The sequence below is a fragment of the Balaenoptera acutorostrata genome, chromosome 4, assembly GCF_949987535.1.
Source record: "Balaenoptera acutorostrata chromosome 4, mBalAcu1.1, whole genome shotgun sequence".
NCBI lineage: Eukaryota > Metazoa > Chordata > Mammalia > Artiodactyla > Balaenopteridae > Balaenoptera > Balaenoptera acutorostrata.
In genome coordinates this window covers 136,305,465-136,331,120 of record NC_080067.1, presented here as the reverse complement: position 1 = coordinate 136,331,120, position 25,656 = coordinate 136,305,465, and the positions used below count along the sequence as shown (strand labels likewise).

At 38.6% G+C, this 25,656-nt stretch overlaps 1 protein-coding gene across 6 annotated transcripts in view; it reads right to left on the bottom strand.

The window, feature by feature from the left end:
- Nucleotides 1-1,138: 1,138 nt before the first annotated feature.
- Nucleotides 1,139-25,656, bottom strand: part of BACH1 (BTB domain and CNC homolog 1) — a 46,362-nt gene continuing 21,844 nt past the window's right edge. For 5 of the 6 annotated variants that reach the window (XM_057545343.1, XM_057545346.1, XM_057545344.1 and 2 more), the window contains 4 exons: nucleotides 23,152-23,445; nucleotides 18,515-19,852; nucleotides 16,004-16,210; nucleotides 1,139-4,988 (listed from right to left, as the gene is read on the bottom strand). In XM_057545343.1, coding sequence (XP_057401326.1) covers nucleotides 4,533-4,988; nucleotides 16,004-16,210; nucleotides 18,515-19,852; nucleotides 23,152-23,385 — 2,235 coding nt within the window. In that variant the 5' untranslated portion in view covers nucleotides 23,386-23,445 and the 3' untranslated portion in view covers nucleotides 1,139-4,532. The remainder of the gene's footprint in view (nucleotides 4,989-16,003; nucleotides 16,211-18,514; nucleotides 19,853-23,151; nucleotides 23,446-25,656) is intronic. The other variant, XM_057545347.1, reaches the window with a different exon arrangement.

The window sequence follows — 25,656 nt, the reverse complement described above, 5'->3', positions numbered from 1 at the left end:
AGAGGCCTTGGGAAATGGGTGCAATGTGGCATAAACTAACTTGCAGGCAGCAGGCCTGTGGGTTCCTCTCCAAACAGCAGCAGCACTGCAGCCTTACAAGCAAAAGCCCAGCAGCAGCCAGCCTTCAGCCCAGGCAGGTAGCCTCAAGGCACCACTGCTGAGTTTCCAGGAAAAAGGACCTCACAGCGCTGTTAGGCAGAACTGGGAAGAATATGTGTTGCTTTCCTGCTTTTTTCAAGGCATCTGGGTCCCAGTGCCCTAGAGAGTACTGGTAAGGTTCTAGCTTTTAACTGGTAGTGCCAGGCCAGTGTCACCAACACTGCACTTACTGACCCAAATTCCATTCTGCATGCAGGCCCAAGGAGGGAACGCAGAGGGACCAGCTTTGGATCGACGTGGCTTGTCTTCAGTTGCCTCTGGATCGCTTAAGTCCACGTAAAGGAAAAAATATCCCTGGGAGGCGACTTTCTTAGGTCTGAACATTGCTTTGCAAGGGGCAGCCTCCACATCACTGAGGCTCAGGCCTGAAAATGCTTGTTCACACAGGAGTGCGGCCCTGGAGCCCCTAGAGGGAGCCCTCACTCAATCCGTCCTGGGTGCCAGAAATACCACTGGAAGGGGAAATGTAAATGAAGGCGTTATGCAATGGTTAAGGCTCTCCCCCAGAAACGATCAATGCATAAAGCCAAAATTAAGCCTCCACACAGGATGCAATATCACCCCCAGTTGAGACTCACAATTATTGGATCAGAAGACCCTGATCTGAATGCAGATAGCTCTGGGCAGCTGCTCGAAGCTTGATTACAAGGGCCTGGTTAGAAGTTGAATGTAACATGGTAGAATTGACTCTACAGATAAATTTTTTAAAACTGAGGACTGAAAGAGATACTACCCCTTAAAAAACCCTACAGCTCTAGCCAAAGACTAAAATTAAATCAGAAGCAAGGCTAAAATCTGTGCTTCCTTGAACACCCGACTGCTGGGAACTTTCTTTTCAGGCATGATAATCAACTAATGAAAGACTCTCTCATACAAATGCCAGAGTCATACTGTTTATTGATCAAAAGACCAAAATTAGTAAACTCATATGAGAGATGAAAAAATGGAAATGGAATGTACAACTCTAGTCAATCAGAAGCAATTTTAGAGAATTTTATTGAACTGTCATTTTATTACCAACATCTAACATTTCTAGCTTTGCTACATTTGGATAAGCACATTAGGAAGAAAATGTCAATTAAATACTATGAAAGTTCACTTTTAATGAAACATGATCTTAACAGATATGGATATATTAATTTAGTGGTTTTATTGCATTGTTAGAAAATTATATTATGAAAGATACAAAAAAATCAATAGCCGTTATTATTTCTGTTTATTTTACAATCAGTATGCCATCTTTACCATTACGGCTTTAAAATTTCATTCTGCCCAACAAGTTTCAAAGAATAGTTTATTACATGCCTTAATAAAACAGTTAAAATATTTACAAATTCAAAATAGATGTTTCATAACTGAAAAAAGTTCACCTGAGAATTCATTATAACATTGCCATTTTTTGATTTTTTTCCAAGTTGTTAATGTGGCTGAGTGTCCACATGCAACCTGTATCGTCTACTGCACCAAATATATTTGATTCCTTATTTTAAATTAGTTAAGCATTAAGCTGCAGTAAATTATGTTATAAAATGTACAGACGGAGAACTTAGATTTATATCCATATTTGTTTTGAATTTAACAATTTAATGACAAATTATTTGCTATAGCTGCAGGATTCAAATAATAAAAAAAATTTTAAGGTATGGTTATTTTATCAAGTTAGACCTAACAGCTTTTTAAAAATCATCAAGCAGTGAGAAGGCTAACTCATAAAATAAGGAACAATGATCATGTAAATATGCAATATACAAACTGAAAAACACCTTGCCAAAATTCTGCATGAAGGAAAAGATATACACTGTATACACATAATCCTGTCATTTGTCTTCGGCAGCCTCAAAAAAAAAAAAAAAAGAATCAACTTAAAACAAATTTTCTTAGAAAAACTTCTTTAGAAGTTAATGTTAAAATAGGCATAAATGTGTAATGCTATGCAATATATAAAAACTTCCCCACTTTATGGCCAAAAAACAAAGATAAAAAAATTTTTTATCTATCTGTCCCTCTGGATTACAACTTGAAAATCATATAGGTATGAGGTAGTGTAGTTACTTGTATTACATGCTGGCTATTACAAGTAATGCTATATTTTACGAAACATTACACTTGGCCAATAATCAGAATATCATTAAAATAAACCCTTAATGCTAAACTGTTTATATGTAGAGAGAAATTTAAACCAAGTGCCTTAAAGATCGTATTTAAACGCTGGAGACAACTAGGTTTATCATAAAATAGAAAGTAATCTTTCAAAGCAGTTATTTACAGTAGCAATTAAAGCAAAAGATTGACATTTGCACATACACAAACTGATGTGACAAACAGTTGAGTGTACACTGAGGTAGGAAATCAAGGAGTCCATTGGCTTGTATAAGATTTTGCATTTTGTAAACCAGAAAAGGTTTTATATTATTGTATATTTTGAAGTTAAAATTTAAAATTACAAGTATCAAAGAAATAGCTACATGGGGGTATATATATATATATACACACAAACACGTACACATATCATTCTTTTGTAGTACGGGATACATTACCATTGAATTATCATTCTCCCTGACAAACTGAGTGTACTTATAAAAGCCTCTAGAAAATAAACAAGCCCAACCAGTTTTCTCTTACAACTAAGCTGATAACAGAGATAACACACAAACCAATGAAGATACTAGCAGTATCTTCTCAACGCCACCCGCCCCCATGAAAAAGGGTAACATTTGACAAATTGCTCTGAAATATGAAGTCTGGTCCCCACATCCCCTCACAGCAGAGGCCTACTGGCTTGCGACCCATTCCTACACGGCACATGGCCGTCTCCCACATCAGCTACACAAGCCCTTCACTAGACTCAGGATGCAATCTACAAAAGTCTCCTCTCAGGTGTCTCATCTTGGTGAAATGAAGTACTTTCTAATCCAAACACTAAAAATCACTCTCTGTACCCTTTCAAACTGGATTCTGCAAATGTTTCTGTGACTGTGAATATGAAATTTTGTTTTCGTCATTGAGAGGTCCATAGCTTTCATTTGACTCCCAAACAAGCCTAACAACAGCAGAATGGCTAAGAACCACAGTAAAATGTTATGGGGTAGGGGCTCAGATTATGAAAACACTATTGTAAAACAGGATTGAATAAACACAAAGACTGATTTTAAAATGCCCAAGTCCAAAATGATTTGTGTGCCCTTATATACTAGATTTGGGGAAGAGAACAAGATTAAATCTGGCTTCCAAATTCAAACCCACCATGGAACAAGATCAAGTTTCATCCTATTTCACAAACCTGCACGGCTGTTGCAGATACATTTTTATCTACCATAATGCTTTTTACAAAGAAACCACAGGGCTTCAAAAAATAGGATGGAAAATGAACTGCCACTCCTGATCAATGTAGGCCATCTTCTTACCCCACGATATCTGGTTTCCTTGCATGGGTGACTTATGGTGGGCAGGCCGACAGCCTTGTATCTGGGGAGCTCTCCAAGATTCTAGGGAGGCTAAGACAATGTTCCCAACACGTGAGCTCATGCCACTGTATCCTGAGTCTCATTTCTTCTTCCAAAGTGACAAGAACGTCAGGAAACAGAAAGATCATGATGGACTCAGATGTGGAAGAGACTGAAGAGAAAAAAGAAAAGAGGGAAATGACGCTTATCTACCGCTGACGCAGCCAGAACTCTTTGAGCGTCGACACGGAGGAGGAGCAGAAGCCTCTGCCTTAGCCCGCCGCTTGCCCGCTTCCTAACTATTCAGGACTCACAGTGCAGGCCAGCCAATCCCCGGTTTTACCAGGAGCTGAAGAGCAAAGTGCCAGGATTCAGGCAAGACGATTACATCATGTTTTCACACTGCAGTTCTACACCAATATTCCCAAGGAGCTGACACCCTACTTCTCAGTAGAACTGAACCCTATCAGCATACTTGGGGAGAAATTTTCTTTTAAACCAGTATGTTGTAAGAAGGTCAGATTATTAAACTTTTGCAGGCTACTTCTTGATAGTAAGAACTATCTGCCGACGTTTCAAGGTGTTTAAATGTTGTTTGATATGCTACAGTTTTCATTTTCTTATTCACTTTTAATACTGGGAAGAGTCATTACTAATAGTTATTATTCTTTAAAACATGTGAGTTTTCAAAGCCTTACTACATTTCCACATATGATTTTTCGGTATCCAGGAGACAAGTCATTTCTGCATTTCCTGTGGAAATCAAGGAAAAGTCAAGGGTTGACTTCAGAGGAATTCCCTTAACGGCAAACTACAAGGGGAGAAAAACGATATTGTTAAGAGACAGATGGCTACGGCTATGTCAGGCTTTCAAGACCATGTCAGAACTTCAGTAGAAAATGAGACGGTCTGAAGGAAGTGGAAGCAAGTTTACTCATCAGTAGTACATTTGTCGGTCATCTGCTGACAGAAATCCGAGATGCCACCACTCTGGCGACACTGCTCCCCGGGCCCGGCCTGCTCCGAGGGGGCGCTGGCAGCTGCCCGGGACTCCGGGCCCCAGGCACCACCCGCCTCACCACCCTCGGCACTGGGATAGCGAGGGCTCTGCTCCCCAGCAGGCGGCCCAGCTGCAGGCCCTTCACGCAAACTCAAAATCGATGGTAACGTGAGCTCACCATCAGCAGTACTCTTTCCTTTCTCAGAAATTAAAAAGGAAAGTGGGCAATCGGAGGCCGAGTACTTGGCGAGTATCTGTATTTGTTCTTGACTTAGAGCTGCTTCTTTACAGACTTGCTGGCAAAGTCCAGTTAGGTTCTGCTTTGTCTCGCCCAGAGTGGACAAAATGTGATCCCTTTCCTTCAACAAGCTCTCCTTTTCGTTTTGCTGTGAGGGTGAGAAAGAGAATACAGTGAATTGTGTTTATGAGCTCAATCAACATTCCTAAGGTGAGCAAACATTCATACCCACAGTGTCTTCTCATTATATAAGGTCATGTGGAATTTTTCCTGTCAATTCAATTCAAAAATATATTTAATACCTCAGGTCCATAAGCCCCCATCCCAAACTCTTAGGCCTACATGTATCTTGGGATTCAGAATTTTTCAGATTTTAGAAAGAAAATACAGATGCACACATAATTCCTCCAGCAGGGTCTGAGGTAGCACCCCACTATCAAACGTCTTCACATTTCTAAATAAAACACATGAAAGTATCCATGTGCAAAGTAGGTTAAATAAAGACTCTACCTACCCTGTCAGCTTGTGTCAGTTTTGTGGCCAAAATAGTTTGTGACGAACTTACATGATTTTCAGAGCTTTTTGGATTTGTGGATTGCAAGTAAATGAGCGTGAACTTTTTGGATGGAATGCAACCAAAAAAAAAGTACAAGCACAGTGATCAGAACTCCTGCAAGATTCTAGTCATGACTGACATCAGTTGGGCATTTACTTTGTGCCAGATATTGTGCTAAATGTTTTGAAATATGTAACCTCAGCTACGTAATCCTCACGATGACTCTGTTGATTTCAGTAATATCAAACCCATTTTACAGATGGGATTCAGAGTTTAATATGCCCAGAGTCAGAAAGCTAGTGGGTGAGTTACTAAAGTGTGAAGAAGGGAGAAGGGGAGGGGGACTTGTGTTTGTTAATTATCATTACTACTGGTGCTGTTATTATTTTCATTTAAATGTTTATCCCTACAGGAAAGTCTACCATGGAACCCTGTTCAAGTTTTCCTGGTTCCGGCCTTTCTGTCCGCCATCACTAGCTGCTGCTGACGGTGTGTCTTTTTTCTATCATTGCCCCACCTCATCCTTCCTACTCTACCACTGCATTGCTCCTAATCTAGTATGAGCTAGAAAACCAAATAATCAAGCTGTTTATAGGGTAAGAGTAAATAAATATTGATAGAGGGTCAAAGAGTTCTCTTGTGAAATTTATGACAACTCTCTTGGCCTCCTGCTCATTGGCAGCTTCAAGAGAGCTGAGCTGTTAAATGTTGCCAGTTAACATTTAGACAGGTTATTTCATAGTAATCATCCACAACGGCCAACCTTTAAATAGATGCTTTTCTGGGACAAAAATGGCTAAAAGGCTTGCACAAAAGTACTGTTGCGGTTTTATGTAAAAGTTTTTCTACAAAACTGTGTGTGACTCCAACTATTGGTAGTTAGTTTTTAAATATTTCAAGGCCATCTAATATTTTGAGAAAATCTGCAATGAATACAAAACACTAAATTTTTATATTGCAAGGTATTCTCCAATTTGTTGTGGTTTGAAAAAATAGGTAGACGCCAAGAATAAATAAATATATATATATATATATAAAATAATTAAAAGCAAGATCAATGTTCAGGAAGTACATTTTTTCTTACAGAAGGTTTGTCAGTTGTAGCCTTCTGATAAAACGAGTCTGCTGGTGCCTACAGGGAGAGAACAGTGCCTACCACCTGACCAGAGAAAGAAAGCAATCAGCACCCACTTCTCTTTATGGCCCTTCAGAAGCCAATCCAAATGAGGATGGAAACAAAGCTTCCAGAAGAAAATAAGAAACCTTTTTACTTAGTCATAACAATATCAGCCATTGACTCCTCTATCAAAGTTAAGATAAATCTCTGTTCTAAATAACAACAGACAAAATTTCAACTGTTCGCTGGTTTTTTAAATTAAATATAGTTAAGGAAAATAACGAATATTTGACCTTCCTCCCAGAAATTAGAACTACTACTTGACCTACAGATACTATGAAGATGACAAATATTTTATAACTTCCATATCTTTTGATAAATATCAATACAACCTTAAATATTCTCACTACTACCTCACTAAATAAAGGATGACAGGACTATAAGTATGTCCCATACAAGACGGCTTGCTTCTTTACAACAATTAAAACCAATAGGTACAACCCTGAAACTCTACGATGATTATTTCTAGAAATTAAATGTTCCCTTTCTGTTCCTCTATACTTTAAGCTAACTCCTACATGGGTAAGTTTCCAGACAGTTAGCTGATTTTTCCATTCCACTCTCATTTTAAAACACAAATTTACTTCAATAGCACTCAGTTTAACTAAAGCAATTCAACTTAAGAACTTCATGATATCATTATTAAAGATACTTCCCAAACATACTACCAGTGTCCTGCTACCTATTTCTACAATATACTTTAATTTTCTTATAATGTAACTCTATAACTCATAGTGTGAAGTGCTATGGCTTTAATCACAGATCTATTTTTTAAAAATGAATCCTGGTATTATTCTGCATTTTATGGGAAGAAAACAAATTTACATCCAAATCCACATTTTCAACAGCTAGTGTACAATATTCATTCAATATAAGAAGTTTAAAAAAAATCAAAATATAACTCACCCAGTAAAGATAAGGAGTGGAAGAATTTGGCACCAAAAGAGCCAGGTGACAGTGACAATTTACTTTAGATTAAAGGGTACTCACTGCTAGAAAATGGTGACTAATAGTCCCTTATGATGCAAAACCTCTGAATAGACAGTTCATAGAAATATAAAAATGAGCCTTAAAAATATGAATACAAGTGCTCAGTTTCACTCATAAGAGAGAGAAAAATAAAAGCTACCGTGAGATATCAATTCTCACAATCAGATTGGGAAAAAAACAAAAGCTGACAACAAACTCTCCGCTGAGGTTGTGGGCAGACAGACACACACATTACTGCTGGTGGGAAAGCAAAATGCCATAACCGCTACTGAAGGGAATTCAATAATATCTAACAAAATTACATATGTATTTACTCTTGATCCAACAATCCTACTTCTAGGAATCTATCCTGAAGACACATCTTCTCAAACATTAGAGAAAACAATGTTCAAAGTTCTTAACTATGGCATCCCAAATGTCCACTAATAAGAAACTGGTTTGGATTAACTGTGTGTGCTACAGACAGCCACAACTGAGTACTATGGAGCTATAAAGCAGAATGACAACCACTGTGAACTAAGAAAAATATGTCCTGGAAATCACTTCTTGAGCGAAAACAGAATACAGAATGGTATATATAGAATACTTCTCTGTAGCAGAAAGGGTAATAAAAATACATACAAAACATTAACCTGTTTTTAGAAAAGAAACACAAGGGAAAAAATCTAGAGATTAATGATAATAGTTACCTACAGGAAATAGCTATGAATAGGGTATAGGGAGAAAATGGGATCAAGACTTTGGAGTAGCTTTTTTAAAATATAGTTTTAACTTTTAAACCATACAGATGTTTTACATATTCAAAAATTAAACTTAAAAAATGTGAAGAGTAAATCCTAGAAACAGAAATAGAAACAAATTAATTGTATATCAAATTGCTAACATAAAGAACTACTTTGAATAATTTTTAAATTTTAAACTTCAGTACTATGATATATATTTAAGGGCAAAGAAAAAGCAAAGAAATTTTAAATTTTACTCAATCTCTTTATTATTGATAGTAATATTGACATTATAATTTTATGACATATATTTTAATGTATGTATTTATCAAATAGTAAATATATTAATATAATTGGAAGCCAAGATTTTCCCTATAATGAAAAGAGATAAAATATAAATACAGGGACTGCCCTGGTGGTGCAGTGGTTAAGAATCCGCCTGCCAATGCAGGGGACACAGGTTCGAGCCCTGGTCCGTGAAGATCCCACACGCCGCGGAGCAACTAAGCCCATGTGCCACAACTACTGAGCCTGCGCTCTAGAGCCCGCGAGCCACAACTACTGAGCCTGCGTGCCACAACTACTGAAGCCCGCATGCCTAGAGCCCGTGCTCCACAACAAGAGAAGCCACTGAAATGAGAAGCCCACGCACCGCAACTAGAGAAAGACCTCGTGCGGCAATGAAGACCCAATGCAGCCAAAAATAAATAAATAAATATATTTTTTTAAATATATATATACAGGGGCTTCCCTGGTGGCACAGTGGTTGAGAATCTGCCTGCTAATGCAGGGGACACGGGTTCAAGCCCTGGTCTGGGAAGATCCCACATGCCACGGAGCAACTGGGCCCGTGAGCCACAACTGCTGAGCCTGCGCGTCTGGAGCCTGTGCCCCGCAACGGGAGGGGCCGCGATAGTGAGAGGCCCACGCACCGCGATGAAGAGTGGCCCCCGCTTGCCGCAACTGGAGCAAGCCCTCGCACGAAACGAAGACCCGACACAGCAAAAAATAAATAAATAAAGTAGCTATTTAAAAAAAAAAAAATATATATATATATACACATATAATCGAAGCAAAAAGACAAAAGTTCTAAACTACTAAATTTTGACTAGAAATATCTGCATGAATTCATGATTTCTAACATACTTTTATTTACTGAAGCATAATATACATCCTGAATGCACTCATGATTTTACATACGCGCACACACACACACACACACACATTTCCCAGAAGAAGCAACACTCCAGCAGCAAGCATGCTTTCTACAGTCTAATACCTGCTATAAGAAACCAGGGATTTTTAGAGAAAGGGGTGATTCCCAAATGTTCAAACAAGAGAGGTACAAGGTGAGCCTATGACATGCTGTTCTAAATGGCACAGAAGCACTAATGGGGTCATGTCAAAAGCACACAGCACCTGGCAGAGGAGGCTGGCTCTCCCCGGGAAAGTCTGAAAAAATGTCAACATCAAGAAGATCGATGACTACTATGGGTTCTAAGAAATTAAATTTGAAAAAAATTAATCCATGAGTCCACAGTGATACTAAAGAGGTGTGGTGGGAGGAAGGGAAACAGGAGGGAAGGAAAGTTCTTTTTATAGAGGAATACCAATAAATGTAAGTGGAATGACAGAATTAGAAAAATCATGATTTTGCAACCCCCATTGTAAAGGCCATCAAAGTATGCTTAAAACCAAAGGACACAGGAGTGTTGGGGAACTGGATATTCATAAAGTGCCTAATAAATACTCTACAGGTTACTAAACAATTACAAAGGCAAAAAAAAAAAATTTTGGAAATGATCTGGCAATTCCCATGCACTCAGGTGGGACACCCTGACATTGTGCCTCCCCACGTGACACAGTATGAAGGACACAAGGATGAACGCTTAATCTCAACCTAAGAACTCACACTTCCACAGTTTACGTGAAATACAAGGAGTGAAGGAAAGTGTTAAATAAAACCAAGGGGAAACAATCAGACAAACTTTAAGAGTGGGAAACTTTATGAGAACACTGGCGTAGACTCTTCAAAAAGTTACTGTCATTAAAAAAATAAAGGAGGGGGCGAGAAGGAGTATTTGTTCTAGATGAAGAGACTAAAAAGACAGAACCAAACGCATCATGTGAGGATAGGATCCTAGGTTGAAAAGGAAAAAAAAAGCATATAGATGAAGTATGTTTGGGGAACAATTAGGGTAATCTGAATAGGAACTATATATATTATTTAAGATTTATGAATTTTCTCAGGTGTGACAAAGATATTGGTAAATATATGTGATAAAGATATATAAAAATGTTTATTTCTAGAAGATTCATGTTTAAGCATTTACGGGTAAAATGTCATAATGCGGTAGGTTTCAAATGGTTCAGAAAATAAAAGTAGAGCAATAGAGACAGAAAGATGCTGAGACCAAGATCACCCAACTGCGGTTAGAAAGAGTCCAAAACTGACTAAGAGGGACAGAGAGAGAGAGAAAGACCCATAGACCAACCAAGCGGAGCAGGGGGACACATACCTGGCCAGAGAGACAGAGACTAAGACCCACAGAAACAAGGAGACAGCAAAGGTGGCAAAATGTCAGTAACTGTTGAATCTACCCAGGGAGTATATGGTTGCTGATTGTGCCATTCATTTAACTTTTCTGAAAGCTTGAAATTTTTAGAATGGGGAGGAGGAAAGTGAATCTCAAGAAAAAAATGAAAACACGTGAACCTGGCTCCCTATGACACGACAAGCATTTTACTGACAAGGACTATGTCTCATTGATCTTTGATTTCCTGGTACCCAGTACATTTAATATGGAGTGATCAGCAGATGCTTACAGAAAACACAACTACTACTATTTCTGGAGCCCTGAACACATGCTGGGCAGTACAAAGAGCTTTCCATCCTTGAAGGTATCAGATCCTCGCACCACACCTGAGGGAGGTACTATCCTTACCTCCATGTTATCAATGAGGGAATTCGGTATTGGAGGTGAAGTTATTTCTCCAGGCCACAAAGCTACCAGTGGCCAGGCAGAGTTTCCAGCTGTTTGACTCCAAAGCCTCCAACTGACTTTTGCGTGCCAGTGCAGTAGGTTCTCAAAATTTAATGTGCATAATAAATATTTACCCGGGAAACTTTTATAAAATGCATGTTCCTGGGCCCCTCCCACAGGTCTGGGAGGGAGCTAAGGCAGGTGCATTTTGAGGAGGCACCCCCGGGTAACTCTGATGCCAATGGTAAACAGACCACATTTCAAGACAGGCTGCTAAAGGGCCTCACAGAGTGGCAAGAGGGCAGGTTCCAGAAACCCATGGGAGGGTTTGGAGACAACAGTGCACACGTGACTAGAGCAGCCAGTAAAATGTGACTAGAAAAGGTTTATTTTTAATAAAATAATACAATCTTCACAACAAAATTCAAAACACTAAAGACAGATGAGGTCATTTTACTCCTACACCATCATAATGGACAAGGGCAATGAAACAAAATGGTGTGTGAACACCTCAACCCTGAGTTACAGAGCTTTGTGAATATTGTGATTTCTAATCACTTATAAGTTGATATCAATCAATATTTGATATCTTCTAAGAGAAATTACATTTTGGTAATTTAATTTTTTTTCTTTAAAAAGCAAGTTTCATTTCAAGGTTACCTTTGTTTCAGGACAAAATGGTATCAGAGACACACATTTTCTAACTTCTGAATTAATCTTACAGAAAAGAATAAACATGGACCTTGTAAAGAATCCTATAGAGACAAGAGACTTGTAAGTCAAACACATAACAGAAGTTGAATGATTCCTGAACTTTGTTTCAAGATCTTATATTTATTGGTAAAAAGAAAAGTTATGTTTTTGGTTTATAGATTATGCATATTCAATTCTTATAGTCAAAGCAATACTGAATTAATGCCTAACCTCTAACATATTATCAAATTTAAAATAAACATTAAAAGTCAATGCCATCGATTTATCAACCAAATAAATACACACCTTTCCTTTTCTTCAAAGGTTTTGTTTGACTCTGACAGAACTTCTTGTTGAGAAATACAACTCATTAATTTATTGAATTCGAACTAACGTCTCCCTTTGGCTTTCCCAGCACATAAAGACTATAAAAGCACCCTTTACACATGATAATTATCCTACTGACCCACCCTAAAGACATTTATTTTCGAATCCCTATTCTTATTGTAATCAAGTACTTTTTTTCATGTGCTGATCCATCCACAGTCTATTAGGCTATTACTTTTAGGACCAACTACAAAAAGTTCACAGTCAATAGCCAAAGACCAAAGCTTACAAAAATAGGGGACCCTTCACCTGAATATTAATACCAAATGGGCATACTGTGAATTTATTAATATTTAATTCAATCAATCATTGGCTATATTAAAATGGATGTTTCATTATGAAACATGTAATTTCCCTTAAATAGGTCTGCTAATTCCACCCAGACCATAAAGACTGGGAAACACTGCTTGTCTACTGCTTCCAAAAAGTGACATCCCGATAAAAAAAAAAAAGAAATCTGTCCCACTCCATATTCTTAACTCTCCATACTACTAAACAGGAACGTGTGATGGACGCGTGGGGGTAACTTCTCTCTCTACAAAAGACAACAAGGTCCACAGTATCACCCAAAAACCAGGGTCTAAGTTCTAAGTAAACTTCTTAATGTAATAAGTATCTTAAGCATCAAACTCTTTTACTTCTGGAAAAGGGCCAGCCAGCTTGTAATTCTAATTAGCTAAGAAGTAGCATACTTTCTGCTTATTTTCATCTGAGACAAACATCTGCGGCAGGACCGAAATTTATAACATGCCTCTTATAATTTGCAACTGGAGTTTGCCTGTATAAATCACTAGAACCAAGAGCAGTATGAAGGACGGAGCAGAATTCAAGGAAGCCGAAACACAACGTAAATCATTCAGATTAAAAAAAAAAAAAAATTTACCGTATCTCCCCTGGGGATATTCTAGAAGAGGAAAGAGACCGAGTTCAGCCTGGCGCACATCTAGGTAATGAGACCCCTGTCGGGCTGTCTGCTCTACCTGCCCAGATGTGAGCTCTTGGCAGCCACGTTTTCTGTTTCTGCTGTTTGTCCCTGCTCTCTAGTCACAGAAGAAGACACCCGAACCCGAAACAGGCCAACAGGCTAACTCCTTGAGAATTTAGAACTGACTAGAACTGTAGTCTCTGCCTGGACTGGTCTCTGGAGGAGAGGGAAACTACTCCTGAGCTGCGCTGTGGCCACTCTTCCCGTACACACTTGGTGGCACACACAGCCAGAGAGAAGGTTCTCTGGGTTCTTGGCAATTGTCTACTTTCTTGTTCTACACTATTTACGAGGCCTGGCTCCATTCTTTGGCTTCTAATTGAGACACACGTAAATTCTTACAACAAATTCAGTAATTCGTGTTTCAGATGGTTTCTGTCTCTTGCAACCAAACAGTCCAAATTAATACAATAGGTAAATAGGGTACTAACCACTCTGGTTTCTTATTTCATAAGAACTGCAGGAAAACCAAATATTCCCTTCTATTGGAAATTAACCAAGAGTTATTCCACTGACCATATGAAAGGAACCTTTCTATAATGAGAGAGGCAATATAAAGGTGAGGTCCAAACCCAGAATTTACAGTTTAGGCAGAGACATTAGGAAAGGAGCAATTAAGGGAGAGAAAACTGAAAATTGATAAATAATAGTATAGCAATAAGAAGAAGAAAAAGGTAATATTTATTGAGTGCTTACTATGTCCAGGCACTCTTCTAAGTGCTTAGATGTATTAACTCATTTAATCTTCAAAAATGAATAACCACTCTATAAAGTAAGAATTAGTATTATCCCATCGTAAAGAGGAGAAACCTGAGGGACAGAGAAATTGAACGGCCTGCCCAGAGTTACAAAGTGCCACAGACAGGCACAGAATCCCACACTTTTAACCACTGCATCTCCCACTGCTCTCTGTTGAAGCAAAGGCAGAGGGAGCAGAAAGTCCAAAGAAAGTCGCAAGACCTCTTCATCCTAGATACCTGAAATTCAGTAAAAACATCAACTGTCCAGCAATCCAACGTCTGACTGCAATGAAAAAATATAAATATGACCTATGAGTCATGAAATAGACTAATTCTAAGGGGTAATAGTTACTCTCCAACATATTTGCATAGTACATGTCTAAAATAAAGTTACTGATGAAACAAACTCAATCGATACGAAGGGTTTTTTTGTTTTGTTTTCATTTTTGTTTGTTTTTAGGAGGAAGAAAACCAGATAAATTCTACTGGCAGCTAAAAATCATCACTAGCTGAGGGGGAAGACAGAACTAAAAGAAGCAGGTATAGTAGTACTCCAGTAGTGCAAGTTTATTCAACGTTGATTTCAAATAGCACTATACAACCCAACAGTCTAGAAAGCATCTCTGTATTACAGTACAGAATAAAAACTAAGGCTAAAATGCTGTACTCTGTCTAAAGGCAGGTAAGTGTTTAATCCAAAGCTGGATAATAAGAAAGGACACTAGTGCTTACAGGTATGGACGGATACACACCCTAAGAGTACTGGGTAAATGTTACTGAATTTGTCACTTTTCTTCTTTGGTCTTAACTCTAATCATTCAGCAATATCATATAGGTTTTTTAATATCTCTCATGCCTCTATGTGTAAAACATATGGTTTCTTTTCCATCTTCTTATACAGTTTGCTTCATCTTTTTATACAGTTAAACATCTTCATCTTTTTGCCGAAAGTGTATCACAATACTATATAAATAACAAATTTTTATTTTTCCACTTTTCTGAAGGCATATAAATGCAGTGTCTTTTTTCTAAATTACTGCTGTTTACTTACTATTCATAGCTAGGAACATTCATGTTTAAAGATTTGCTACAATCGCAATTTTAAACTTTTACCACGAATTAACAAAGACCCAAAACCGAACATTCAATGAATGTTTTTACTACTTCTAGGCACTTTTTCCCTGATGTCTCTAACCTTATTTTTAGCTTTAGCTGGCCTGCACTATCAGTTATCTTTTTTCATACAATGTTTCCTTCTATCAACCACTAGGGTGTAGAAAAACATGGGTGGAAATTAATCTACTTTTTGGGTTAATTTGTGTTTTGATGCTGGAATAGAAAATAAGATTCAATAAAGTAAGCATTCTTCTCACTTAGGATCTCATTAGATCTTAAAATTTTCTATTTATACCAGCATGTGAATTCTTTCCCTTAGACAAAAGATCCAAGTTGGCTGGTTTGTTTTGGTATCAACCAAAACAAGTTACTAGTTATTAAAACTAACAACTGGAACATCAGCTTTTATAGACACCAAACACAACACAAAGAGATTAAAGTGCTTTATTAATATCTTTAACCCTTACTCAACCACAAGAATTCGGTAGACAGTAGAATTAGCCTTAATCTATAAATCATTTTTTTAAAAGCACACAGAAATAGTCCTCAACTTACATATGGTTGTATATCATGCTAAATATGTAGACCACTTACTCAAGTAAAATAGTCTATGAAAACACTCATTGTTTTTTATTTCCTAAGCTTTCTGAAAATGTCATATAATTTTCTTAAAATGATAATTGGTAAATTTTAAAATTAATGTATAATTGAGCATTATATCTGACTTAGGAATTGAAATAGCTATTTCCCGTCTGAAAAAAAAAGAAAGAATGAATTGTTGGAATTAGAATAAGAAGAAACTTGCATACTTACCAGCTTCTCAATTTCTGACTCAAGATTCTGTATACAATCAAGTTTTCTCTTGCGACAGCGCTGTGCGGCAATTCTGTTTTTACTTCTTCTCCGAATATCATGGATGCAATCCAGTTGTTCTGGAGTCAACTTGTGCATTTTCAACAAGGATTGAAAATCATTTCGAGAGAGCGAAATTATTCGTTGTGCATTAAATGGCAGTTTTACCTAGAAGGTGAAATAAACGTTAGTAGTTGCTGTATTTTGTAGTTTCTACTTAAAGCTAGGAAGAGAAAGATTGCACCTATGTTTTCCAGAGAACTTCATTTAGACATTAAAAAAAAAAAAAGACCCCTATTTCCAATTTCTATACAGTCCTTTAAAGACTGATCATTTAATTGATATTCCGATTCTATTTTAGAGAGGGTTCAGAAGACAAACAAATTGAGAAGCAAATTTTTTTCAGCAAATCAAACATTATCAACACAAATATTAATGTATTTAAGATGAAAAAACAGAATTTAAATTATTTTACTAGGGCATGTTAATAACCCATAGTGGGCTTCCCTGGTGGCGCAGCGGTTGAGAATCTGCCTGCCAATGCAGGGGACACGGGTTCGAGCCCTGGTCTGGGAAGATCCCACATGCCACGGAGCAACTGGGCCCGTGAGCCACAATTACTGAGCCTGCGCGTCTGGAGCCTGTGCTCCACAGCAAGAGAGGCCGCGATAGTGAGAGGCCCGCGCACCACGATGAGGAAAGGCCCCCGCTTGGCACAACTAGAGAAAGCCCTCGCACAGAAACGAAGACCCAACACAGCAAAATAAATAAATAAATAAATAAATAAATAAATAAATAATTAAGAAGTGTTGTAAGAAACGTTTAAAAAAATAATAATAATAACCCATAGATATCTTTAAGGCTCTTTCTAAAGTATTTTTAATGTATTTTTACCCAAACCAAAAAAAAAAATCTATTTTATTCTTTGATTTATATTACTGTGTAGCACTGATTTAATACTGGTATATTAACACTAGTAATTTCTAAAGCATTTCAGAAAATGTATTTTTCTGTCAGGAAAATGGCAGTTTCACATAACTCATTTCACTTGCCAATGTAGAAATGGTTAGAAAAACCTTATGAATATTTTAAAGTCATTTTCAACATACTTAAATTTGAAAAAAATAAGAAGATAATTTAAAAACATAACAAAACTGTGGGACAGTTTAATTGTATTAATTATCAAAAACACAAATGAAACATTGGTCAGTTTCTGTGGTAACTTAGTCTTTCAAGCTGACAGAAATTAGTTACACAAAATACTCTAAAATTTCTTAAAAGTTTTATTTTTAGCATTCTTTTCACAGTTTCAAACACTGGATTTGTAAATATCATATAAAAATCTATAGATGTAACTCATGCATACATATTACTTCTTAAATTAAACCACCAATCACCTCCTTCCACAGCCAAGGGAAAAAAAAAAACCTCTTTCAAACTATGTCATCCAACAGCTATCAAACCAAAGAACATGATAAAGAACTAACATGCCCTTATTATTACTGGAACTATAGTAATGTTTTACAAAAAAGCATCTATCAAATACAAACATTTGTACACAAAGTATACAGATCAAGCTTAGTATGATTAATACCATACCATCTACACGTAATTCATGGTAAATTATTAAGACATTCTTTAAATTAATAGATGAAATAACTAAGGGAAAATAAGAAAAAAATTCATAGCTCTGAGAAAATAGTGTAAAGAAAACTCTGTGGGGGGAGAAAGACTGCGATTGACATATACACACTACTATATAAAAAATAGATAACTAATAAGAACCTATTGTATAGCACAGGGAACTCTACTCAATACTCTGTAATGACCTATATGGGAAAAGAATCTAAAACAGAGTGGATATATGTATACGTATAACTGATTCACTTTGCTGTACAGAAATTAACACATCATTGTAAATCAACTATACTACAACAAAAATTAATTTAAAAATTATTAACTAGTTCTGTACTCAAATAAAAAAGAGGGGTGATAAAAAAGAAAGAAAGAAAGAAAGAAAACTCTGGATCAGAAGCCACATTCTTACAACCAGTCACTGCTAAGTCATTGCCAAGTGACTAGTCCCACGTCTAGACATCCACGTGGCAATGAGTAAGACTGAATATATGCTGTATTTAACCAAAAGTTATCACATAATGCTATAGAGTCATTTTTCTTTTTCCTCTCGGGACCTGGCATTTGATTTAAACAGTTAAAACAGCCAATGTGTGAATCCATAACCTGGTTAACAAAATAAATACACCTACTTGAAATAAATGAACACAGAAGTCCTTCAAACGTCATCACACACTCCTGGTATTTATCATATGGTTGTATAATTAACTGTGTATGGGTTTCCTCCTCCCTCTCTGAGCCGGCTCACATCCCCAGTGATGCGACAGGAGCTGACACATTAATCCCAATTAACAGTGGTAAAACAATGACTTAACAACACACTCATTTTCCGCTCACCTCACATTCTTGTTCTCTGGCTGAACAGGGTTCACTGTCTCCTTCGGTATCCGTCTCAGAGTCGTCTCCCAAGCTAATCACACAAGCGTAGGGACAAGGTTCCTGTTGGGGCTCTGAAACGTAGTCATCGTTTCCAATTTCCAAATTGCTAGAACAGCCTTCGGTACTCAGAGTACTTATGAAAGGGCAGTTGACAGAACTCAATGTTGTGAAAGTCCTCTGACCCGGTTCTGGGCTGTCACTAATCCTGATACCTAACCAGGGACATTCAGACCGTTTCTGGGAGTAGATCTGTTCTGAGCCATCTTTGGCCACGGCAGGTGATAACTGCATTTGGCAAGGAGAGTCCGTGCTGCAAATGTCACTCCAGAAGCCTTTCGCTAGGTGTTCTGCCACTTCTCGTTCCACGCTACTCAGATCACTCGAGGCGAGGTTACTATCTTCCCTGGGGCCAGAGTCAGATTTCAAATCTTGACTCTCACTGAAAGTTTTCTCTTCTCGAACATCTGAAGCTGACAAAGGCTTTTCTGTTAACACTGTCGTGTTTTGCATACCAGCAAAATTCAAGTCACCATACTGGTCATACGTGTGTAAAAGAGACAGAGAATAGAGCCCATGGGGATCTGTAGAACTGGGGGGAAAAGGAGTCGCTTCTGTTTTTCCTGATGGGCACTGAGAAGCAGGATCTTTCTTCTTGGTTTCTTCATGTTCCATTGCTAATTTTCTTTCTTCACATTTTAAAATCACCTGCAAATCTGCACAGTCCTGGATTCCTCCTAGACACTCGTTTTCGGACGTCTCATTTGGCTGAACAGAAGAAGTGTGAATGTCTTTGACACTGGATTCCACAGTACGGACTCTGTCAGTTCCAAACGCTTTTTGGAATTTTCGGTATTTGGGGCATAAAGATGGCAGAGCCAGAGCAGCACCCTTTTCTAAGCACATGGATTCACATGTTTGACTGGCACTGTCTTGTAGAGGAGGAGATACTTTTGCACTGCCTTGATACCTACGGAGTTTACAGTGAGGAGTCTGAACATTTTTATTTTCCAAAATTTCTTCCACCTCATCAATTTCTAAATCCCTCTGGTCCAAAAGTGAAAATTTAAAATCTGGTTTCTGACAGGGTGATGAGAAGCATTTTTTTCTTGGACATTCTTGCTGGTCTGCAGTGGAGTCCAAAAACTTGTATTTGAGAAACTGAAAGCAGGATTCCTCAATATCAGGTACACCTAAAAATTCCACACACTTGTACACTTCATCCACATTGTCCTTACTTAGTATCAGTTTAGCAGTGTAGGCAAACTGAATTAAAGGTTCAAATCCTTTAACTGTCACCTGTTAATATACAAAACAAAAACAAATGCATCACATGAAAGCTGTCTAGTAGATAAGTACAAGTAGGAGGGTGGCAAGAGAGTAACCTCTCTGCAATATTTACAAAACGGGTATTTTAATTTGGTAAGAAAACATATTCTTCTAGGAAATGTAAAGCTAAGGGAATCTTGAAAAGCATGCTTCTCACATCTTGTTCATTGGGACCACACCCTTCACTTTATAGACTCCACCCTTTATGACCCATGGAGTATGATTTACTCATATGAGGTAAATACATAAACATTACCACAATTTTCCACATAGCTGAAAGAAATCATCTATGGAATAAAGCAACATGGATACAATTTGCAACACATAGTCAAGTGCCAGGTGTCTGTTGCCATCCCAGCCCCATGTGGTCACTATAATCCAAACAACTATAAACTACAACTGCTATAAACTACAAAAGCGAAATTTTCAAGGATGGAAAACAATATATCCAAGGCACTTAAAGTAGTCCTGGTCCACGGTGAATGCACAGTAAATGCTAATTATTATCTTTATTTCATGCCAAAAATTTCTAATAAAATTTTTAAAGACTCAGATTTTAAAAATGATCGAAGTGAAGGTCTAAAACTCGTGCCCAGTACTGTTTTAGCAAAGACTCATGGACTCTAGGTAATAAAACTTTTCAGCAGAAACTTGCACATTTACACTGAACCTGCCTCTGCAAAGTGAGGGGCAAATGAAACCTACTGTAGGGCAGGGAAAGCCTCATTCTGGGCTCAAAATACAAAATTAATTTTAAAACACTGAATTCCTATAAGAGTGATCAATATATAATTTTTTGTGATCTTCTTAAAATACTGCTAAACTGGGAGTACTTAATTAGCTTTTACATGGCTAAAATAAAAAATAGCAACAATACTGGTGAAGATGTGGAGAAATTGGATCACTCATGTGTTGCTGGTGGGAATGTAAAATGGTGCAGCCACTTTGAAAACCAGTTTGGTAGTTTCTTAAAAAACTAAACATGCAACCACCCTACGTCCCAGCAACTGCACTCCTGTTCTTTTGTGTCAGAAAAATGAAAACTCATGTTTGTACAAGTGCTCACAGCAACTTTATTTGTAACAGCCAAAAACTGGAATCGGCCTGATTTCCTTCAATAGGCGTATAGCTAAATAAAAACTGGTACAGCCACCCTATGGAATACAGCAAAAAGGAACACACTACTGATGCATACAAGTGTGATAAATCTCAAAGGAATTATGCTAAGCGGAAAAAGGCCAATCCCAAAAGGCCACATACTATTATGATTCCATTTATGTAACATTTTTGAAATGACAAGACTTTAGAAAAGGACAGATTAGTAGTTGCCAGGGATTAGGAATGGAGCAAGGGGGTAAGGGAGTGCAGACAGAGGGCAGGAAGGAAGTGGGTGTGATTATAAGAGGGCAACACAAGGGGTCCTTGGGTGGGTGCTGAAACTGTTCAGACTGTGGTGGTGGATACATGGACCCACCCAGAAAATTAAACTGTATAGAACTTCATACACACACACAATTTAGTACAAGTAAAACCAGGGAGGTCTGAATAAGATGGGTGAACTGTATTACTGTCAGAATCCTGGTTGTGATATTGTACTATAATTTTGCAAAATGTTACTATTAGAAGAAACTGGACAAAGTGCAACAAGGGATCTCTCTGCATTGTCTTACAGCTACATGTGAATTTATAATTATCTCAATAAATATTTCAATTAAAAAATTTTCAAGTAAGTTAAAATAATCAAAAGAGGCTTTTAAGACAGTTACACAATGACCTTTTCAATCTGCCACTATGATGAAACACTTCAAATATTTGAAAATTTATGATTTACACTCAAATTAGAAGGAACGAATGCATATACACACACATGCATGCATATACCTTCCCTTCCATGCACATGAATCAAATTTTTCTCTACTTGGAAAGTCATAGTAAGTAATTTGAAACTACAGACCATAATAAGGATATCTCCATTATGATACGTGATGCTACTTTTTAAAAAATAATGGCTAACCTATAGTTGGCCCTTCCTGTCGTTGTCTTGGTTATCATATTATTTGCTCTGACCTCTGCCACAGAACTGACCTTTTTATTCCCCAAACTGTAGCTACAATCTCATGTATGTACGCACGGCCAGCGATAAGCTCAACTGCAGACTTAGTGTCATCACAGAGCAGCCCACACACACCTGTCGTACACAGAGAAGTTCTACATACTTTGTCCTAATTCCTTTTAACAACTTCTAATGTGTGCCCCAATGCCGCAAGGCTCAGCATTCTTCTAGCTGTAGTTACTAATGAAATCAAGCAAGCTCTTGTAAGAGTCAGTGTATACCCAGCACTCCTGCCCAGAGAGAGGTCTCTTGGAGGCAGGATGGTAACAAGGACTTAAATATCTAGGTGCGTGAGCTCCACAACAGGCTGGTGGGCGAAAGGTGTGTAAGAACAAGGCTCTATAAGTATGACACAAAATCACCTTTCTTCTACCAACGCATAGCCACAATCTCAAGAAGAAAGGGAGAGAAAGAACACTTCTAGAGTACCTAACAGCCACATGTAGACAAAACGAGGAGGCTGGAATGCATAATCTTCTGGTTTCCTCCAAATTCTAAAATCCTTAGCTAACAGCTGCTTGAAAAACTAATAGACCTGACAACTCTGACTCATAGTGAAAACAATAAAACTAAACATCACAGGCAGGCTGTCACGTGCAACTCACTCCCTACCCATATCCATGAGGGCGGGTCCTAGAGAAATGGATGTTTTAGAGAACCCTAATCCCTGTCAGTTTCCCGTCACAGGAAAAGGTCCGAAGGGAGAGAAGAGCACACGGTATGGCCTCTCCCAGCACGACCTCTCTGAATGTCTGTAATCCACTGGCTGGGTCCTTTCATTAAAAATAACAATGGGTTGGGAACTCCCTGGCAGTCCAGTGGTTAGGACTCTGTGCTCTGCCGAGGGCCTGGGTTCTTTCCCTGGCAGGGGAACTAACATCCCACAAGCAGCACAGCACAGTCAAACAAACAAACAAACAAAATTACAGGGGGTCAAGTTATTCAACTGCTCAACAAACATTCACGCACATCCAAAGTTAATCGTTTTACGTGTAAAACGGCATCATCTCTATGAAGAAAGTTAAAGCCATGTGCTGTGGCACAAGCCGGGAACTGCTCCTCGGCCTGAGGACGGGGGAGACTGGGTCTTCTTTTAACTTTATAAACCAGGAGAGATTTAATTAAGTTAAACTGCAATCAGGACGACCTCTCCTACCTCTTCGGGCAGAGTGATGCGCAGCTCGGCGTCGGCCTGGCCCGCGAGCCTGGAGCGGAAGTAGGCGCTGCAGGCGGCCAGCAGGGCGCGGTGGGCGCGGAAGGGCCGGCCCTCCACCAGCACCGTCACGTCGCACAGCACGTCCTTCCGGCGCTGCTCGTCCAGGCTGCGCAGCACGTGGCCGCTGTGCACCGACGACTCGTAGGCGAACACCGCGTTCTCACCCAGCGACATTCTGCGTCACAGGTGGCGTCGGGAGGGTCCGAGAGAGCATGCTTCTGACGGTCATTAATCCTGCCAAGACACAGGCCAGGTGTCACTCACACAAAACCTTGGTAAAGAGGTTTGTTAAAGTGACACTAGCAAATAACGATTAAAATACTCATCACTAAAACCCAACTGAAAACAACAGCCTCTCGAGAGCCTGGAAGCATTTATTCACTTTACCTCATTTAAAATGGGTTCTTGATAAGCAGTTTTTCTAACTAATTTTAGGAAAAATGTTCTTAGGGTGAGGGAGGGAAGGCCTTTTTGAAGCAAGGATTTCAGGGCTCTCTGAAAATGAGACATCTTGTACGGAGAAAACAGCTCCGAAGAGCACACAGGGCGGCCGAGAAATTTCTGGGTGGCATCCCAATCCTGCTGCTTTAAGACGTTAATGGGCGTGTGTACAGAGCACCTGAGGTCACACTGTGGGCTGGGACTGAACAGGGGAGGAAGCACATGGCACTCCCCGTTCTCCATGCCCCATTCCCCAACATCTGACAGCAGGTAGGAGGGCTTGGTGCTTCAGAACAAGGGGCACGTCCTACGAAAGGCCAAGTCCCTCCAACATGAAGAAGAAAAGGACTTCCCTTGATTGAAAGCCTCAAATCTGTCAGGCCAGATCTTAGTAATGAGTCTTTTCCACATAACAAGCCTTACTTGACACGACAAAATGTAGGCAACAGATAGGACTACTCCACCGTTAAGAACATGGTTTACCACACACAGAAACTCTTGGTTTTCTCAAAATGCTAAAACATAAGAGAAAGTTATCAAAAACGTATATTTTAAAAAATACATAATAACATACAGTAGCCTCCAAACTTTTTTTGATCCATACATACTACTGGCAAAAAAAAAAAAGGGCAGCCCCAATATATGTATGTTTGTCCATATATTTCAGACGTGTACCATTCTTATATATTACATATGTTATAAAACACACAGAGGCTGAACGTAAGAGGTTGAAAGAGAAGCTGTAATATTTTCTTCCGGCCCCCAATGGCCAGCAGAGAGCACCCCGAGGTGTGTGTACACACCCCACCACAGTGGAGGCTGAAAAGCTCCTCACGGGTCATCCCTGTGTCGTTCACTTTTGCTCTTCTGACACCTTATTCACTGCCTGAAACGTGAAGGTCCACAAATGTTCAGTGACTGAATAAATGTTACTGTTTTCAGTTGCTATACTCCAAACAGAAATGAAAGGAGAAGTAAGAACTACTAAAGTTCATACAGACCAGGCCCAAATCATGGGTGAATTCCACCTCAAAGACAGGGTGTCTTAGTAACAAACACATGAAGTGCGTCCATGCATTCCACTTATGTGTTTATTTTTAAGGTGCTCATTATAGCTGAAATGTTAGGTTCCTCAGAAGTAGTCAACTACAGTAAAATCTCTCACTATGTGGTTAAACTCTACCGAAGGTCAAGGAATCACAACCTATCATTTACTGATTCAGCATACCACATGAAATCATAGCAACTCCAAAATCATGTCCTAGGACTAACTCGACTTTTGGGTTGTGCCCATAGGAAAGGGTAGTAAATTCCCTTTAGCAATGGGTCTTAATATTTCATCTATCAACACAAGGAATTAGTGTTAGGAGTAGGGGGGAGGAACCATCATTCAAAGAAATTATGTATCTTGTGTGTGTGGTACCACACAGACCACTGCCCTCCACTTTATCTGAAACTGTATACCCTCCCCAGACAAGCCCGATTCAACAGCTGACCACATGCCTTGCTATGTCTCTGCACAAGTCTCCAGCCTCCTTATTTTTTCCTATCCTCTGCCTTGCAAACCCTTAAAACTATACAAATCTTACCCTCCTACTCTGTTGGTGGTAATGTAAATTGGTGAAGCCACTATGGAAAACAGTGGGGAAATTACTCAGAAAATTAAGAATAGAAGTACCATATAATCCAACCATTCCACTTCTGGGTATTTATCCAAAAAATATGAAAACACTAATTGGAAAACATATACACACCCCCATGTTCAATGCAGCATTATTTACAATAGCCAACATACGGAAACAACATAAATGTCCATCAATGGATGAATGGATAAAGATGTGGTATATATATACAATGGAATACTACTCGGCCATAAAAAATGAAATCTTGCCATTTGCAACAATACAAATGAACCTTGAGGGTATAATGTTAAGTGTAAATAGTCAGATGGAGAAAGATAAATACTGTATGATCCCACTCATATATGGAGTCTAAAAGAAAACA